We start from the raw sequence: 21541 nt of genomic DNA, 5'->3' as shown, positions 1-21541 counted from the left end.
TGAACTTATCAATAATTCTGTCCCTACCCCATATGCAGATCTATTGCATTCTTTTGAGTACTGGAAACAAAACAAACAAAAAAGCCTACAGCAATGACATAAATATTTATAAATGCTTACCTCTAATGACCTACAACCTACTGACACCATTTCAAGTAATACCTTAACAGAGAGATATTCTTATACTTCCAAAGTAACATTGCTCATAACAAAATATTGCAGACAAAAGCAAAAATCCAATAGCAGAATTAACAAATTAATTGTGATACAGGCCGCACTTGGCCCAGCACTTTGAGAGGCCAAGGTGAGTGGATTGCCTGAGTTCCTGGGTTCGAGACCAGTCCAGGCAACTTGGTGAGACCTCGTTTCAACAATAAATATATATATATATATATATAAATCAGTTGGGTGTGGTAGCACGTGCTTGTAGTTCCGGCTACAAGGCTGAGGAGGAAGGATCGCTGGAGACCAGCAGGTAGATGCCGGGGTGGCCGTGAGAGTGCAATAGCCTGGGTGACAAAATGAGACTCCAAGTCAAAAAATAAAAAAATAAAAGTGATATAGTCATACAATGGTATACTAACTAGCAATGAAGATGAATAAACCAGAGCTACACACACCTTATGGATAAATATCACAAACATGGTAGTGAGTTTTTTACTTAATGATGAATACACACAACATGACTGTCTTATATATATAAAATGCAAAAACAGGCAATATTAAACCATATTTTAGTTTATATAGCACAACTAAACTAAAAAAAATGAAAATATTCAAAAAAGAAACCAAGTATAGATTATCTAGTTTAACAGAGAGGATGTGGGAGAGGGGGTTGTGACTGGGATGGGCAAAAGTAATTCTTCTAATTCTAATTTTTATTATGAGTGGTAGTTATTACATGGATATTCATTTTATTACTGTACTTTAAATATATTTGTACTACTTTTGTATTCTATTTCACAATAAACAAAACAATATGAAAGAAATAAACATTTCATTTCTTGAATCAGTATTTGTTGTGCAGTCCTCCTCTATGTATTCAAGACTTTGCTAACACAAGACAGTACTAACTTTTCTGAGTTGGTAGGGATACCAAATACCAAAAGAGGAATAAAAGTTATATGATGTTCATTAGTAAATGCATTCTTTTACTGTGATCACATGACTTCTCAGTCATTTATCTCACTTTTCTATGAGGATGTGCTGAGAGAACCAAGAGTTACTTTGTATAATGACGAAGTCAGGATATTTCTTGAAGTCAAAGTTATAATTCTTATGTTTTTTTACTTATGACCTAAGAATATTCCTAATGGAAGTAAATCTGTGAAATACACAATAAAACAGTTGAGAAACATGTGCTTTTATATACAAGGTTTGCTTAAGGTATAAACATTTAATAATTTATGTGTGTATTCACTTGCACGCCCTTCTCTCTAAATTCACTGCCCACATCCACTTAAATCTAAACACTTTACCTATATATTTTACCTATATTATGGAAGATTTCCACCAGAAAAGTTGCAAAAATTTTACAGTGAATCCCGCTCCATACCCACCACCCAAATTGCCCAATTAACATTTTACTATATTGGGTTCATCATATATCCAACTCTCTATCCACACATCAATTCACCTTATTTTTTGATACATTTCAAAGTAAGCTGCAGATGTCAGTAAATATCAGCATGCATATCAAGTTCAACAGATACTTTTTTACATACCTAGACTCCTCCTTCAATAGGGCAAGTATGTGGAAAATATTTTATCACAATGGAAGATAATCTGCTCTGATAAATAGTGACGATGTTAAAAAAGGATTCTCAATTATACTTATAATCAGTGGTCAGAGTTTAACTAGCTGTATTCTTTTCCTTCAAAATATAGATATCAGTGACTTTTAAGAAGTTTTAATTACTAATCCGTAAATGGATTGTCGTGAATGTATTCACTACCAAGTGATTTTTTAAAAGCAATTAACAAAAGAAGTCTGTCAGAGCAAAATGACAATGAAAATTTTATTCATCTGTTTATCACCACATGAACTTGAATCGCTAAGTCTACTAGACAAAACAACAGAGATCCTTACAATCCAGTATATTCCACATTTAATTTCTCTTGCCAAACATTCAACAAATATTATCTTCCTACTTTTTTTTCTCATGATTTTTAAAATTTTAAGACCAGGTTCTCCCTAGGGTGGCTAACAGAAAGCATTTTCCACATAGTAAAAAATACTTCAAATGAAAAAAGTTCATACATTTTAAACACTAAGATGAATACTTAATTATGACAAGGTTTTCTCAATATAGAAAAAAACCCATTTATTTCAGTCGGTGACTATTACAATTAAGATAAAAAAATATTAAGGAGCCGTTTAAAAATGCATACTGTTCCTAGACTTGACCATGAATGGTCTCTCTCTCTCTTTCTCTCTCTCTCACACACACAACATACTTTTTTTTTTTTGAGTTGGAGTCTCACTTTGTTGCCCAGGTTGGAGTGCAGTGGCACACTCATGGCCACACCAGTATCAACCTGCTGGGCTCTGGCGATCCTTACAACTCAGTCTTCCAAGTAGCCGGAACTACAGGCATGCGCTACCACGCCCAGCTAATTTTTTATTTTTTTATTGTAGACATGGGGTCTCATCAAGTTGCCTAAGCTGGTCTCGAACCCACGGGCTCAGACAATCCACTCGCCTTGGCCTCCCAAAGTGCTGGGATTACAGACTGAGCCACCGAGCCCAACCCATAAATTAAAAAAAAAAAAAGGAAACTAGATAGGAGATCTTTTAGTCCAGGGATCAGCAAACTTTTTCTGGGAAGGGCCAAAGAGTAAGTATTTTAGGCTTGTGGGACAGAGTCTTTGTTACTACTCAATTCTGCAGCTTAAAAGCAACCATAAACAAAAGTTCATTTGTAAAAATTAGCAGCAGGCTATGCTTCACCCATGGGCCCTAGTTTGTTAACCCTTGATCTAGTCCAAACATTTTTAGACAGGACAAAACTGAGGCCCAAAAGAGGCATCTTTTCAGAGATAATAACTAGTGAGAGATAGAGCTGGGAAGAAATTTAAATTTCATCAGTGGTAAACAAATTTTAAGAGGCAGCATCAAAGAATCTAGTTATTGAATATGGTTGAAGGGCAAACAATTTCTGTTTATAACTTCAGTAGTTGTGAAAAATGTTGATGCTGTTAGACATGAAGCAGTAGATCTGGAAGAGAAAATACTTGAGAGAAGAGAACCAGGAGGTGCTTTTCTTCAGTAAGGGGTTGATTCTAGATACATCATTTAGAAGAGAGCTTGAGGCTACAATAGCATTGATAGTACCTGGTGTACAAGGGCTAGGTGGCTGTAACAATGTATAATACACAAAGCAGATAAAAGAGTGCTAATGATGAGGACACAAATAAGGGCCAAAGAGATAGGTATCTTACGACACAATGAGTCTACGTAAAAAATAAAGCCCCAAAGGTGCCACGACAGCTGGCCATTAAGATTTCCTTTCTAATTCCAGCACTTTAGGAGGCTGAGGCGAGAGGATTGCCTGAGCTCAGGGTTCGAGATCAGCCTGGGCAACTTGGCGAGACCTCATCTCTACAATAAATCAAAAAATCAGCCAGCCGTGGTTGCGTGCTCCTGTAGTTATGGCTACTTGGAAGGCTGAGGTGGAAGAATCGCCTGAGCCCAGCAGGTCAATGCTGGGGTGGCCATGAGTGGCACTGCACTCCAGCCTGGGCGATGGAATGAGACTCCAACTCAAAAAAAAAAAAAATTTTTTTTCCTTTCTGATCCTGCAGACATGAGGAGAGCAAACCAACCATAGTTACATGAAATGAGTTAAGTGGAATTAAGTTCTGCTCAGTGAGAGAAAGAAAAGAACAAAGAGGAGTAATATTCCTTGAATACCTAACATGTAAAACACTGCACTAGGTATATCAATTTTTTTTCTCATTTCAATTTTATAGATACACTATTACTCCCAGTTTGCACTTAAAAAAATCCTAAGGCTGACCGAGATCTCAACGTTACTATTTGTCAGTGGTAGATAGGTGATAAGAATGCATGTATAGCTAACTCCCTAAAATGGGCTAACCAATATTAAGTGAAGAAAACAAGGAAGAGTTTTTTAAAAAAAATGTTTAAAATCACTTTCTTAAACTACATTGATTATAATAATAAAAAGAAAACCTGAATCCTTTTGAGTTATGTAGGCTAAATTAACTTATAAGATTAAGACTGCAAATAATAGTTTAAAAAAAGTTAAATTTACTTTTTGACAACTTAAAAAACTTGAATTGTTAATAACAGTAGTTTTTGGCAACAGAATAATAATGTGAATATAGTCATCTAACTGGCTAACCAAGAGCAAAAAGTGTAACAAATTTACAACTTATTTTAGAATGCTTCATACATAAAGTTTATGAAAATTTTTTAAATGATCTAGCAATTTTGATAAATCAGTTTTCAGGCTTCTGTGTCTAGATTTTTGCTATAAATCCCTCACTTGCTCAAGCTTAAGTATATTTGCAACACCAAACAGAAAACTGCTAACAAACATACAAGTTAAGTATGGTTTTATATTAGTGATTTTTTTCACATGTGTGAAATTTTGGTGGGAATGTTAAGTGGTGGGCAAGTACAACTGATGTGCATATTAGAAGTAATTTTAATTGCAATTATTTTTAATTGCAAGGCCCAAGATGCAGAAACTACTGTTGTTACTGAATTGCTTTGGGTATTGTGCCTTTACCTAACAGGGAGCCATTACCACTTTAAGGTGGTCAAATGTAAACTAAAAGCCTTAAGTAAAGTGTGCAATTTTGCATAACTTTGCATCACTAGTTCAGTAAATCTAGAATGTCACGCAAGGGCTTGCATTATTGTTGCTACTGTTGCTGTTATTGTTATTATTACTACTATTGTTATTTAAGGTCATTAGGGACTTCTGCTTCCAGTCATTATTAAGTAGCTGACACTGGCATATTTATTATTATTATTATTATTATTGGCCATTAGGGACTTCTGTTTCCAGCCATGCCATTATTAAGTCACTGGAATTGCCCTCCAGGTATAAACAACTAAAGAACTGACTGACAGACCACATTTAGCATTTTTAAAGAAGCGGGAAAATACAAGATACAAAAGGGCAAAAAAAAGTCAGCAGAAACCTGAAGCAACAGAGATGACAGAATTAGCACGAAAAAATTATAAAATATCTACTATAATAGAGAGAAAAACAGAAGATATTAAAGAAAACCAAATGGAAATTATACAATTGAAAAATAGTTATGTGAAAGTAAAACTTCACTGGAGAGGATTAACAAAAGATTAGACACAGAGAAGAAAAAGAAACAGTGAATTTTAAAAAATAGTAATAGAAACCATCAAAGCTGAAGAATGGAGGAAAAAAGAGGTAGAAAAACATATACACGTGACTAGAGTCTGAGAAGGGGTGGCAGGTAGAGAGTGGGGAGTAGGGTAGATGCAGAAAAACTAATTACTAAAATTATCCCAAATTTTATGGAAATCATGCATTATCCCACAAATGTGAAAAGCTTAATGAAACTCAACTAGTTACAAAGAACACTATGCCAAGTCATAGTCAACTGATAAAAGCCACTGATATAGGGAAAACCTTCGAGAATGCCAGAAACAAAAAGAGAGCACATTATATACAGGGTATCAACAATGACAGTTGACTTCTCATCAGAAACAACGCAGGTCAGAAGAAAATAGAGATCTAAGGAATGAATGAAGAAAGGAAAAGAAAGAATCAGAAACGAAGAAACTCTGTGTCAAGTAAAAATATCCTTCAAAAGACATTCGAGGCAAACAAAAGCTAACAGAGTTTTTCATCAGGAGATCTTCACTATAAGACAGTACTTCAGCATGGAGAAAAGGTTTTAAAATGGGCATTCTGACCTACACAAAGGAACAAAGAGCACTGAAAATGGTAAATACATGGCTACATGTATGACATTTCCCAGACATTAAAAAATTTATAAGGAGGAACTAAATCCTTAAAGCAAAATAGTAACAACAAATATTGTAAGGACTGTCATGTATGAAAGTAAAATGTATGAAAATGAAAGGAAGGGGAAAGGAAACACTGTCAAAAGGTTATTATTTTATAAGTAAAGTGGTATATTATTATTTGAAGACAGACTGATAAATTAAAGAGGCATATTTTCAAGTCTAGCACTTCTAAAAAATGTTACAAGGAGATACAGTCTAAAAAGCTAACAGGAAAAATAAAATTTACTAATTTAATCCATAAGATAACCAGAAAAGAGGAAAAATGAAACAAAGATAGGATGAAAACAGATATCAAAGTGCAATACTTAATCCCAACCATATCAATAATTATATTGAATGTAAATGGTCTAAATACTTCAACTAAAAAAGCAGAAATTGCCAAACTCAATAAAAAGAAAACACCCAACTATATATTATCCATAAGAAATGCACTTTATATACAAATAAACAGATTAAAAATTAAAAAATGCAAAAAGTTACACCATGCAAACTTGAATAATAAGATAAAGTGCCTATATTATTATAAGAAAAGGTATACTTCAGGACAACAAAATTAAAAATAAAGAGGAGTGGTTCTAAAGATAAAAGTAAATTTTAAGACTAAATTTAAAATTATTGAGAGGATGATGTGTTGATGAAAATGTGGAACACCAGAATTCTCACATATTGCTAGTGGGAATGTAAAATAATAAAACTGCTTTGGAAAATAGTTTGGTAAACATACGCTTACCATATGATCAGCAATTTCAATCAGACATTTTTATCCAAGGAGATAAACATATCTGCAAAAACATTTGCAAATAAACATTTGTAGTAGCTTTACTCATAATAACCAAAAGCCAAAAACAAGTCAAATGTCCGTCCACAGGTGAATGTATAAACAAACTGTGATACAATCATATAACAGTATATTACTCAGTATAAAAGGAATAAACAGGAGATACAAGCAACAACATGGATGAATTGCAAAAATGCGATGGTGAGCAAAAAAAGCCAGATACAAAATAAACACTATATGATTTCATTTATAAGAAATTCTAGAATAGGTTAAATTCATCTGTAGTGTAGATCAATGATCACCTGAAACAGAAGATGGGCGATGATTGCAAAGAAGAAAAAATAGGGTGACCAACCATTCTGGTTTTCCTGAGACCATCCTGGTAAAACCCTTAGTCCTGGCAAACTGAGACATCTGGTCACCCCAAGGTATATAAAGGAACATTTATGGGATGATGAAAATGTCCTAAGTCTTGACCAAGGTGGTAGTGTTATGAGTATAAATGTTTGTTGAGACTTTGAAAATGGCTACATTTTATTGTATGTAAATTATATTTCTATTAACTTGATTTAAAAAGTAAAAAAGACACCATTTTGTAATTTGTGTTACCTTTACTCTACTAAATACAAACAGATGCTTAGTTTAGTTAAATTGCTACTTTAAGTCTGTTAAACCCTAAAATAAGAACTATTTTATATAAAAGCAAAGGTACTTAAAATACTTTTTAATCAAAAGGTACTTAAATACTTTTTCAGCCTCTGAAGTCATTCAGTTTTCAACACATTTATTTAGTTTCTATTCTCAAGGAGCTCTAGGAGCAGAGAAAGTTGTACACAAATCAACAACAATCAGTCAAGATCAGTACAGAAAAAGATAGATAATGTGTAAAGTGACAGTGCTACACTGCACTTGGGTGAAGAGATCCAGGAAAGGTTTTGGAAGGAGACAAGAGCTGATTTTACTTAAGGAACCTAGGAGACAATGCGGAAGAAGTACTTCTTGGCACACTAGGTATGAAGGTGGAAAACAGTATGCTAACAGAGAATAAGGACTGGATAATGGATGATACCATTAAAGGCTGAAAAGTGAGCAAGTGAAAGATAATGAAAAGCAAAGATTCTTTTTTTGAGTTGGAGTCTCACACTGTCGCCCAGACTGGAGTGAAGTGGCCGCTCCCGGCCACCACAGACTCGACCTGCTGGGCTCCTGCGATCCTTCCGCCTCAGCCTTCCAAGTAGCTGAACACCCGGCTAATTTTTGATTTATTGTAGAGATGAGGTCTCGCCGAGTTGCCCAGGTGGTCTCGCCGAGTTGCCCAGGTGGGTCTCGAACCCGTGGGCTCAGGCAATCCACTCACCTCAGCCTCCCAAAGCACAGGATTACAGGCTGAGCCACCAAGCCCGGCTAGCAAAGATTCTAAATGCATTTCGATTTGTAATTAATACTACAAACATAAGACATTTTAAGTCCTATATTATGTACTATTTCAACTTCTGGGTGTATCTTTAGGTTTTATGTTTTTATTAAGTTCAAAGTATATTTCTACCTCATTTGCTCCAGTTGAATTATGTATCTGGAATTTTCGAAACTGGATAATTGAACAATAATTTTATAGGTTAAAAAAAGATGTTTGACAAGTCATCATTTTAGACACAAAACAAGTCTTAGGTTTCCCTTGAATTTTAAGAAATGGGGAAAACTTTTTTCTGAAACTTCAGTCTAAGAATATGCATTTAAAAAACAATACTTATTTCTGGGTTTCCTAAAAAGTGAGTCCTTCCATGACTTAAAGAAAATTAAACTGCATAGAACTGTTTTATGTACTCTTCTGTAAGTATGATCTCTCACCCAATAAAAGAGAGGGGAGGTCAGATGCGGGGGTTCATCCCAGCACTTTGGGAGGCCAAGGTGAGAGGACTGCCTGAACCGACGGGTTCGAGACCAGCCTGGGCAACTTGGCGAGACCTCATCTCTACAATAAATAAAAAAATTTTAAAAATTAGCCAGGTATGGTGGCGAATGCCTGTAGTTCCAGCTACTTGGAAGGCTGAGAGGGAAGGATCACCTGAGTCCAGCAAGTCAAGGCTGCAGTGGCCGTTACCATGCCACCACACTCCAGTCTGGGCAACAGAGTGAGAATCAACTCAAAAAAAAAAAGAGGAGATATCTGAAAAATCATCACACCAATGAGAGTAAAAGTTATTCTCAGTTATCTATTATTAGAATTCATGACCTTTCCATTTGTTGCAAAAAGCACTGAGATCAGCCTGCCACATCCTTCTGGGGATGTTGTTCATCTTTATTATTAAATCAATCACTTTATCCATACCTAGTCCCATCCACATTTCTTCGAACATTTTTTTCATTCACACTTAATTACAAACTTATCCAATTTATAAAATGAGTAATTTTGAGTTGATAATTATCACCTTCAAATAAATAAAACAAAGCACTTTCTGACAAAAAGCAGGACAAAAGTTCTAAAATACAAGTAGTACTTTCTCCACAATCTTGCTTTTTAAAAAAAAAGTAGCTCAACATCAGAGGCTGCCAAACTTCAGCAACAGAGCTGTCAGTGCAGCCTTTAAAGCAAGTGTGAAGTAAAAGGAATCCTATTAGAAATATGTTGCTCCTCTGCTTAAAATTCTGCAGTGGTTTCCAACTGTCCACAGTTCCAGCTTTCTTGTTCCTGGTAAATTCATATTATACCAACTCCATCATTCAGAACCTTAAGTTCCGATCATAAAGAAACACACAAGACCTGGTTTTACTAAGTATTTATCCATTCCCCTCCCCTCTCTAAACGGAAAATACCTTTCCCTGTTTCAAGATTCATCTCAAGGGTTATCTCTCCTATGAAGACTTTATAGACAGCACCTCCAAAGGGAATGCTTCTGCCTTAGTAATCTGCTCAGAAGTATGAGATAATACCTACCTTGTTCTATAGCCCTCAGTTGTTTCTCTCCTCTCTTCAACCAGTCTCTGAATTCCTTGAGGGTAGGGACCTTCTATGATCTAGCCTAACAAAAAGTGTTCACTAAATCAATACATATAGTTAAAGTGGCATGCACCTTGAAACATTAAAGGAATGCATGACTAGGCCTAGATATAATGAAATCAATAGGAGTTTTAAATTAAGTAAAGAAAACTGCATAATACAACATATATAACCATTGAATGCATGGTTGAATAATTAAATATCTTGATTTCTTTTCTGCATAAAAGAACTTCATATTCAACTTGAAATAGTGTTAGAGTGGCTACCTGTATACTAAACTTGACACATTTCTCTAATTAGAAAACTAAAAAAGTGTTCTATTTCAAAATGTCAGTCTTCTAAATGACAACAGAATCACTACCACACCATTTTCACTTCCAAAGAACAGATATGAAATGTTATCTCCTCTGGTATTTCCCTACAAATTACAGGTTTTCCTTTTTTATATCCACTAGCTATAGGAAGCTAAAATAATAAACTCTCAACACAAGCAGATTTTATCCAATTTATACTCCCAACTATAATATATTACTGTAATTTTGTTATACGCAACACTTTTCTTATGGTGCAATGTTTCCCTCCCAGGGTTTCCTTCCAATTTCCAAAGGGCAGAAGCAAAAAGCTACAGCAGCAGTAATACAAGTTTTAAAACCTCATTAAGAATTTCACAGAAGAAAAGAGCAGTAAGTTGCCATGTTATCTGAGCACAACTAAACAATTTGGGTAGTTTAAAGTATTTGTTCAGACTAGGGAGAGTAAACTAGTACAGCAGGATCCCTTTATGTGTCCATGCACTATTTCATTCCCTCTTTGTCAACTGTTACTTAATGCAAAACAGAGTTTATTGCCTTCCTTAAAATAGAAATAGCAAAGCTACCAAAAAAAAAAAAAAAGCTTCATATATCATGAAATCTTTTGAAAGTATCCAGGATGGTGCATTCTTTCTATGTAGAATTCTAGTAGAATGTCCACTAAGTTCATCTATGTTATCACAAAAAACAAAATTTCCTTCTTTTTAAAGGGTAAATAATATTCCATTGTGTATAAACACCTCATTTTCTTCTATTTATCTGATTTCAATTCTTTAGGATATGTACCCAGAAGTGGAATTGTTAGATCATATTGTAATGACATTTTAGGTTTTTGAGGAACCTCCATATTCTTTTCCATAATGGCTGTACTAATTTATGTTCCCACCAAGAGTGTACACGGGTTCCCTTTTCTCCACATAAGTTAATTTTTGTATATGGTCTGAAGCTGGAGGAGTCTGATTTCATTCTTTTGCATATGGATATCCAGTTGTCCAAGTACCATTTGTTGAAAAAACTATTCTTTCCCGATTGAATTGTTTCGGAATCCTTGTCAAAAAGCCATTAATCATAAATGTAAGGGTTTATTTCTGGACGCTTGATTCTACTCCATTGATCTATATGGTTACATTCATGCCAGTACCACACTGTCTTGATTATCATAGCTGTGTAATGAGTTTTGAAAACAGGAGTAAATTCTTCAACTTTATATTTTTCAAGATTGTTTTGGCCTTCATTCTTTTCTTCCTGAATAAAATGCTATATTTGGAAACAAGTTCTCTCCTTGAAAAACTGACTACTGTTTTGTAATGCAAACTATTGAATATAAAGTAAAAAATTTATTCTTGATTGACAAGTACTCAACAGCAGTCAAAACACCTTTTTCTCTAGGTGAACTTCAGCCAAAGTAGTATGCTCAAGGAAAGAGTATAAAACAGAAAGAAGAATATCTCAATTTCTTGGGTTAAAATTACGTTTCCCAAACTTTAAAAATCTCACACTCCTTTTTAAGACATGTAAAAATCTGTATACATCACCAAGTTCTTGCTGCCTTTTCATCTAAATTATACCACAACTGTCAGTCAAACTGGAAGACTAGGAAAACAATTATTTAAACAAATATTTGTAACAAAATGTGGCTGTCAACTTCTATAACACTGTTTTTGTTTGTTTATTAACAAGATTCTGACATAAACAACTGGAAACATTTAGTTTTTCATTATTCCTGTGATTGCAAAAATGATATCATCACTTAAGGAAATCAGTATCACAGAATAGTAAAAGCAAAACATGAAAATTCTTTTTCCCCTCCCCATAATTCTACTCTCCATTGGTAAAACTTGTAGGTCCTTTTAAAGTCTTTTTCTATTGATAGGTGTTATAAGAAACGAAGTCCCTCACGCATAAGCAGACCCTGAACATCTACAAAATTATACAAAAGAGATTGGCAGTAGCCGGAAATTGCAGTGGGGGTGGGGGAAGAAAACACATAATATCAGTAAGGGTAACCTGATCTCAAACCAGGTGAAGTGGGGACCAAAGGGAGGCCCAAACTTTACCTGTATGATGACTACTTATATACCTAATCCTGAATTGTACCCTACATCTTTAAAATAAAAATAAATAAATTTAAAAAAAGAAATGAAGTCCATCTACCTGGCTGTAATAACATAATCAAAGGTTATTTGAATCTCGGTGTGTTTTATCTTCAAATTTCTTACATGAAGTTTGTTAGAGGTAAGATTTTGCTAGCTCTTACTTGTGTTAAGGCTATCTATAAAGCTATCTAAATTGATTAATTATTGCTAAGAGAATCTAAACAATAGTTTAGTAAAGTTTTTTTTTTTTACTGAGTCAGGGTCTCACTATGTTGCCCAGACTAAAGTACAGTCCTGTCTCTGCCTCCCAGTGCTGGGAATTACAATGGTGAGCCACCACACCCAGCCATGTCTTACAAAAGAAGTTAAGGAAATTTAATTGCCTTATAAACAAATTATATTATTGAAAAATAAAAATATATAATAAAGTATCAATATGCTTAATGTCAGGCTTTTCTAGAAGAGATAAAACCCAAATTTAAAAGGCCAGTTACTGAAATTGCAAAAGTTATGTGGAAATTCTATATAATTCTGCCCTAAAACTCTTCCATTCAAAAGCAATGGTTATTTATACCATTCAAAAGCAATGGCATAAGTGAAACAATGTTAATACATTTAAAACGTTAAAAGTTATAGAAAATGGTTGATTTCTTTTAAAATTTTAGTTTTGTGATGTTTTAATCCAGAAATTCAACTCTGGATTGAAGTTTACCTTCCTTTACTTGAAATTTGTGCTTCGAAATTTGAAGGGTTGCGGGCTAAAGAAACTGTTAGTAAAAACTACAGTATTCCCAGGTTTGGACTTCCTAAACTACTACAACTTCAATCCATTTGGAGAATTTTGAGGAATTTGTCACTTACATAGGAAAGTTAATGATCAAACTTTGAGATACCAGTGTATCATGTAAACGTCTTTCCAAAAGCAGTAACATACCACTTCAATATTATTCTTTCCAAAATTATGTAATTCAAAAATATAACCACACAACGGAATCTATAGTCATTAAAAATACTTGATATGAAAATATCCAAATTTAATTTTAGTGTAAAAAAAGTCTACAAAACAGTAATATTTTTATTTAAAGAAAATATAGTATATATAAAAATATTTACAGAAGTATATTTCATGATGTGCCAGAACAGTAAGTGACGATTGTTTCTTTTACCTTTCTATTTCTTTGTGTTTTCTTTTAGTCTTCTGCTTAAGCATATAAAATCACAGCATATGTACTTATAAAAGAAAAAACTCATTTAAAAATATTACTTTCACCAGGATTATACAGGCCTTCTCAGAGGATCTTCTTTTCTACCTAACCCCACTGCTATGACTGACTGCAGAGCTGCCAAAGAACAATGCTATGTCAGTAAATATGTTTGCAAAGTTCTGAGTATAGGATTCTGCAAAATGTTTTATTTTTTGCCATATATTTGGAACCATATTAGATATTTCTTGAAGTTATTATGACTAGTGTTGTATTAAGGGATAATTTAAGGAAAAAAGGGGATAATTTAAAGAAAAAACATTAACTGGAAAGCCTCTAACAGAATTTCTCTTTTTACAAATGCTGTGAAAATCCAATAATTTTTTGATATGTAGAGGTCAAATGAAATAATACAATGCTGATCTGATAATTCTGTATATGAAATTAACTTCAGAAAGTTGGGTGTTTTTCATATTTAGAAATGATTTTTTATGACTTTCCATTCTGTCTTATATTTTTAACTTATTCTGAAGACAATGTATCCGAATTTTATTCTAAATATTTTACAAATGGCCTCTTATTAGAAGGCAGGAAGAGAGATTTAAAATTTTAGCTAGAATGAGAGAGTTCAATTAAACTGTCTTACTCATGCTGTAAATTACTGGTATGGAAATCTGAGTGAATAAAATTTAATAGAAAACATATACAATAACCACATCATTTTTCTTATGAATTCCCAGGTAATTCCAAATTCATAAATGGACAATGGTTCTGGAAGTTTAATTCAATTCAAATCTTTAATAAAAATATTTTGGTGCAAGTCTATAAAAATAATGAGGTAAGTCTACCACATAAAAAACTTCATGAAGTTTATTATACACGTACCCATTTTTATTTTTTTCTTAAAATCAAATTCAGAGAGAAGGGTATGTTTTAGTGGGAGAGGGGTCAGCTACTCCCAGATACTCTAGAAGAACACCCATGAGGTTTTCAGGGGAGAAATGGGAAGAGAATAGAAAAGAACAGTTTAACATGAATTTCCTATTTATGTAAGAATTAAGGGCTCAAGACTATTACCTTAAAAAATATGAGAACTAAACTGGTCATCCATAATATTACCTTTATGAAAAATTCAAATCCATTTTGAAGTCCTATTAGAACAATAAATGACAATATTAGTTTAAAATATAAAATGTCTTAAGCCAGGTGAAGTGGCTCACCACTGTAATGGCAGCACTTTGGGAAGCTGAGATGGGAGGATCACTAGAGTCCAGGAGTTTGAGACCAGTCTAGGCAACATAGTGAGATCCTGCCTCTACAAAAATTTAAAAAATTAGCTGGATGTGGTGGCATGCACCTGTAGCCCTAGCTACTCAGGAGGCTGAGGCGGGAGGATGAGCTTGAACCCAGAAGTTTGAGGTCATGGTAAGCCATGATCATGCCACTGCATTCCAGCCTAGGTGAAAGAGCTAGACCCAGAGCGAGACTCCAAAAAAACTAAAGAAATAAAAATAAAGGCCAGGTGTGGTGGCTCAAGCCTGTAATTCCAGCACTTTAGGAGGCTGAGGTTAGGATTGCCTGAGCCCACAGGTTCTGAGAACAGCCTAGGCAACTTGACAAGACCTCATCTCTACCATAAATCAAAAAATTAGCCGGGTGTGATGGTATGTGCCTGTAGTGTCAGCTACTTGGAGGGCTGAGGTGGAAGGATCACTGGAACCCAGTGGGTCTATGCTGGGGTAGCCATAAGCGTAACACTGCACTCCAGCTTGGGCAACAGAGTGAGACTCCAACTCAGATAAATAAATTAATTAAATTAAAGTAATAAAATGAAATATAAATTGCTTAAGTGACATTTAATTTTGAAAACGAACACACATAATAACTTTTCTTTTCCAGCTTAGATCAGAAGAACTGGAACAGTTACATCAGCATTTGTTATGAATTTTTATTTCAATGAAACCTCGTATACAAAAGGGGATCCAAAAACAAACCTGGAATTATCTTTTGGAGGGTGGGCCCTTTCTAGTACAGGTTATCCCCACCAAGTAAGTATTCTAGGCATCAGTGTACCAGCTAGCATTGTTATGAGACTGCATTTGGCTTCAGTGAATTTTTTTTTGGAGATCCTTTACTGTGTTTACCCATTTCATGATGGGTGATTTACGAGTGCACTTGCCTACACTGAGCTGAGTGCTCAGCAGTTAAAACTGCCAGGACCCCTATATGCCCCATCCTTCCTATTCATCTGCTATGGATTTTTTTTCCCTCTGGATGAAAAAGGTCCTCAATGGGAAGTGTTCTGCCGATATGGAAGAAATAAAACAAAAAAAAAAGCAGAAGCACTAAAGGGCATCAAAATTGGTGAGTTCAAAAACTGTTGAGCAGTGGAAAAAGCATCTTAAAAGGTGTGTTGCATGCACCTGGGCACGGTGGCTCATGCCTGTAATCCTAGTACTTTGGGAGGTAGAAACGAGAGGATTGCCTAAGCCCAGAGGTTTGAGATCAGCCTGGGCAACTTGGCGAGACCTCATCTCTAAAATAAATCAAAAAATTAGTTGAGTGTGGTGGCATGCACCTGTAGTTCCAGCTACTTGGAAGGCTAAGGCAGGAGGATCATCTGAGCCTAGCAGGTCTAAGGCTGAGGTAGCCATGAGTGTGCCACTGCACTCCAGCCTGGATGACAGAGTGAGACTCCAATTCAAAAAAAAAAAAAATGAAAAGAAAAAAGAAAGGTGGGAAAACCCTCTTTCAGGTCCCCTCTCGCTTGGGAGCTTTTTTGTCTTCTTAATAAACTCTTGCTTTCTCACTTCTGAAAAAAAAAATAAGGTGTATTGCATCAAATGGAGAGTACTTTGACAGTGACTAATGGTTAAGCGTGTAAGAATAAATACGTAATTTTTTATAAATAAATTCCAGTTTTTTGGGATCCCCCATATATTCAACATTTAAGGAATAGATATTAACAATAATAGGACTAACATGATTTAGAGCTACTTTGAACATACAAAAAAGAAACTCCTTGGATGTTTATTAACCTCCATGCAATAAGCTTTAAAACTATACTAAACTTACACACTCACACAAAACACAATGTCTATTAACCTCCATGCAATGTGTAACTTTAGGTCAGTAAATGGATAGTAACTAACTGCATGGTAAACTATTACTAGTATTCCATCTGTCCCGGGCAGCATGCTCAAGAATGTAAAAGGGACCTAGAAACCATATAACCCGAAATACCCTAGGATGCTTGGAAACACTTCTAATTCTATTACCTTATATCAACATCAAAACATCTTACAGACATTGATCTTGGAACTAAAGTAAGGTGATAACTATTTTCCTTAAGTATAAATGCAAGATGACAAGATAACATACAAATGACAAGTGCTTTGTTTCAGAGTTGGTCTACTACTACAAATGAATTATGGAGCAATTTGCAATAAATAAGCCCTAAATGAAAATGAAGTCTGAAATTATCAATAACAAACTGACAGTTTCTAACATCTATTAAGCAGGTAGCATAAACCAATATTAGCAGAAAATGAAGTAACAAAGACTGACAAAAGTGGTGCAAACAAGCTCTAGACTTACAGTTTACAAGATATTTTGGCAGTCATGAGATATGGAATTATCACAGATGTTCATTTAGCTTTCTGGGCAATTTTATTTCTATCACATATAAATTAATGACAAAATAAATCATCACAAAATTCTAAAATAAAATCAGTGTATATACAATACAGTTCTAATGAGCTAAACATAATGACAAAAAGAATGTCAATATGCCCAGAGAATTGTAGCACGGTGAGCTCAAGTACCATGAGAGTTCTCAAGTAGCATGAGAATATTAATTTAAATATGGGGAGTATACGGGTTTTTAAGGAAACAGACAACAAATCATTCAACTTCAATCTGAGTGTAGCACAAAATCAGGAAGAAAGTAGTGCTGTTAACAGAGATTAAAGATTTATTCTGAAACCGAAAGATGGTTATTTTTAAAAGACTGAATACCATAGCAGTCTTAGCTGCAAAGCGTAAGAAATTATGTGGAAAGTAAGGAGGATCACTGATCACACACTGGTTTTTCAACCATACTTGTGCACACTGACATACAGCAAAATCACCTCTGATTTTTAAAAAATCCAGACTTTTACAAAATGAAGTACAAGGATTTGAAAAGAAACTCTCAGGTTCAACTGGTAGAACCTACTTAGAAGTTAAGGCTCAACATAATAAAAATGAAATTCAAGCTGTCCAAATACAGAATGGGCTGTATCCCAGTGTAGAAATCTGATGCTGGAAGTATTCAAGAAAGCACTGGAAAACCATCTGTCAGGAATGTAACTAAGATGTTCTTTCAGTGAATGAAGAATAAGACAATACGACCTCTAAGGAGATTTTCTATTTTACAATTCTATGAAAAACTTGAGAAATCACACATAAAGCCCCCAAGTTGCTTTGGCCAAAGTGAAACCTTAGAATTAGCCAATCTAGTGGTGTAAATATAGACACTACATTTAAAAAAAAATATGTGGGGGCTTCCTTTAAGATCTCCAATATTAAAACTTTAAACAACTATTTAAAAACAAAATTACAATCTCAGCTCTACTATTCTTAAAAGAAAATATTAATTCTAAGATAATAATATTTTAGATCTATTGTTAATAAAGGTACTGACAGACCCTATAAGTAAAATTAAACCCGTAAGTAAAAATTCTGTTTCTACCAATGGTCCATGCAGACATGTAGGCATTCATTCTTTCATTTCATAAATGTTGAATAAATATAAATAATGAATAAATACAAGTATCTCCCATGTGTTCCACAAGGTACTAGAGCAGAGTGTATGGCGAGCAAAAACATAGTGTCTGCTTTTATTCAGCTTATATACATTTTAGTGAGGGCATAGCCTAATTTTACTTTTAAAGTACTTTAAATAAGTTATATCTCTTTCTTGCAACAGACATGCACAATGGCTTTTCCAGGATCACACAACAGAAGAGCAACTTAATTAGAAACCAAAAGGTTAGGTGGGGTCTTTTGCCACCTCTCAAGCTGAACCTGCTTGTGATCTTGGATCATTTCTTTCATTTGTTAAGGGTCTTATGTGTGATATGTATTATTAATATAGCACCAGATTTCCTTCCAGTTCAAACATTCTGATTCAACCTTCTCACCTTGATTATTTCCACCAACTGATCCACACCACTGTCCCCTGGAAATATTGGTTGTCCTAGCAACAGCTCAGCCAACACACAGCCAGCAGACCATACATCTGAAAAGAAAACAAAGGTTTATTAGTACTTAATAGCTTGAACTGAAAAATGTGTGTATACATTTTCTAATTTTGCTTTGATCAGAGAGTATATATCTCAAGGAAAACATTATATAATCCAAAACAGAAAAAAAAGTCATAAAACTTAATGCTTTTAAAAATTAAGTATTCAAATATTCTCATAAAGGTTAAAGTCCATTATTACCAACAAACACCAGGCATTCAAGTAATAAGACAGAGGACTGTAATACCAAAGCTGTAGCATGACTACCTATCTATCATACTTAAAATTAAGCTAAAGTGACATATTCTCTGCACATTAGTAGATGCTTACAGAGAAGAAGCAAGCAAAGTTCAATTTCCCAGACACTGGGCTTTAAATTAATGCAAATTTTGAGGAAAAATTTTAAGACTTTAAATGGTTGACTGTTATTTTCTAAGATTAATGATTTTAAAAAACGTACTTATCCCTTTGCATGCAGATGTCTCCTCTGAGGGGACATTGTAAATCAAGCAAACCACCTGGATGTTCCCTCTCAGGGGACATAAAGAGATTGCTGCTGATTATACAGGACAAACTTATGCCAGCATACATTTTTCAAAAACGTTTGTTTCCTTTAAGTTTTCCATTCAAATTCCACGAAAAAGCAAATACAGAAATGGAATATACACTGACATATACGCAAAAAAAAAAAAAATTCAGCTGGTGCTACGTAGAAAAAGAATGTGCAAAGTGCTTTCACAGTGGTGCACAGACTGGACAATAAATTACATTTCAGTGTGAGAGGAAGAATATGAGACTGTACTGTCCGTGGAACAGAAAAACACCAGGTGGACGACTTCAAAAAAATTACTACTGCACAACATGTATCAATGAACCGGCAATACATGTTGGTGGTGACTGTTTCACAGGTTACCAGGTTAAAAAAAAATAACGTCTAAAATTTTGATTTTTTTTGTCATAAATAAGTTCCTCAATGCCCAAAATTCCATTGTAAGCCAAATATCATTACAATAAAATAACTGGTTCAATGCTATACTATTTAATATGAAGTGATTTGTTTTTTACCGTTTCATAAAAAAGCATGGTTGGGTTGCTGAGAGGTGATCCGTGAGTTGTCTCCAAGTACAGAGGGTTAAATATATTATCATTTTTAAATGAAAAGGTATGGCAAAGATAGAGAAATATTATTTTCTTTCATAAATTATAAAAATAATCTACTCATTAGTCAAGGTAGATATCTAAATCTTGAGAGAAAATTATGAAAAGTAATTTAATTACTACGCTTTAAAAATAATTTGATGCCTACATTTTGTCTTACCCAAAATAGTTATGGTTTCTAGGTATTGTCCTGGGATAATTATTAACAATATACTCTTTCTTTCTCAAAAGTATTACCAGATTAGAAAATAAATTATAAGGTCACTCTATGTAAAGTCCACTGTTAAGACTTCCTGAAAGAAAAGGCTGCTTTTCAGTTTCCACCTTTCCTGCATATTGTATGTACCAATATTCAAGTGATTTAGGGAGATGCACATAAATCATTGGTGGGCTTTACCACCTGCCAATATGGAAGGAGAAGAAAGTGAATGGCATGGAGACAAGAAACAATTAAAGAGAACCGATGTGGTGAGATATACTATCCACAGCGATGGGAAATAACTGTTTCAGGAACTACTTTTTCTGACCTAGAAAAATGATGCAGTATTCATTTAAGAAACTCAAGTACTGATAACCAAGACACCAGTTCTGCAAATGTAGACCAAGAGAGTCCTATTTGATATGTTAGGAAATTGTTAAATGAATAAACATGAAAACCTGCTAGGGAATCTTTACTCAAAGCCAATAGTAATACTATTATAGTCAAGTGCAAAAAATATGTCTCCTTATTAATGTAAATACTTTATTCTGATCTGAGTTTTAAAATATCCCTTTATCTAGCTAATAAGATAAAAGGCAATATGTACTTACTGTTTTCTCTCTATAATAAAAAACAATTCATCTCAGAGACCAAGTTTGAAAAAATTGCAAGGGAATAATGATGCCTTCATAAAAATGAAAAACACTTTCTTAGGCAAGATTTAGCTTACTGTAAATAAATATGGAACACAAAAAGTAAAACCATCAAGGAATACTCTTACCGAGCAGTTATCAGAAAATTAATACTCAAATATTCAAGTGCTAACTAAACGAGTGGTCTTCAATTCACGTTAAAGCAAATTACTAAAAACAAGGCATTATCATTCACTTTCTGGAAGATAACAAAATCTCTTCTGCTGTTACTTAACAGGACAAATGAATAAAATTCTCCAAACAGAATTAAGTTCAGCTAAACAGGAAGTACAAATGAAAAATTAGCGACCACAGAATTTTAGTTAGTTGATGTTTAGACCAAAATGGTACTATTTCATATTTAAATCTAATTCATGGCAAAGCAATCTTTCAAGACCATGTAATTCAATACACTTACTTCACAGAAAAGGAAATCAAGGCACGATAAAGTTAAATAACTTGTTCAAGGTAAAGCTACTGAACAGCAGAGGTGTGCCTGGAATTCATTCTCAATTCCCAGTTGAGACACCACTATCTCGAGTAACTTTCTCACTAACTCAGAATAACAACTTCCTCAAGGGTCTTTAAGTTCAATCTCTTGTTCTTTTGTTCTCATCCTGTCATTTCGCAGTAAGATAATATAATCAGAGTCATTAGCGTTAGCTCTGATGATATCTGCACATGATAAAAATCTAGTAATAATAACCAGCTACTCTTTCATTTCAAATGTTATTGTTAAAAATTTCAAAAGTGTACCTACATCCTATATTAGTACACTT

General features: G+C 34.2%; 1 protein-coding gene across 1 annotated transcript in view; it reads right to left on the bottom strand.

The window, feature by feature from the left end:
• The window catches only part of GSK3B (glycogen synthase kinase 3 beta), a gene marked incomplete at its 5' end in the record, with an annotated part of 141694 nt that overhangs the window by 53256 nt on the left and 66897 nt on the right, over nt 1-21541 (bottom strand). Inside the window, one exon of the mRNA XM_021711357.1 lies at nt 18612-18709. Coding sequence (XP_021567032.1) covers nt 18612-18709 — 98 coding nt within the window. The remainder of the gene's footprint in view (nt 1-18611; nt 18710-21541) is intronic.

Source organism: Carlito syrichta, unplaced genomic scaffold, assembly GCF_000164805.1.
Source record: "Carlito syrichta isolate Samal-C Ts95f unplaced genomic scaffold, Tarsius_syrichta-2.0.1 Scaffold82995, whole genome shotgun sequence".
Lineage (NCBI taxonomy): Eukaryota > Metazoa > Chordata > Mammalia > Primates > Tarsiidae > Carlito > Carlito syrichta.
This window is presented reverse-complemented; position numbering and strand designations above follow the sequence as displayed.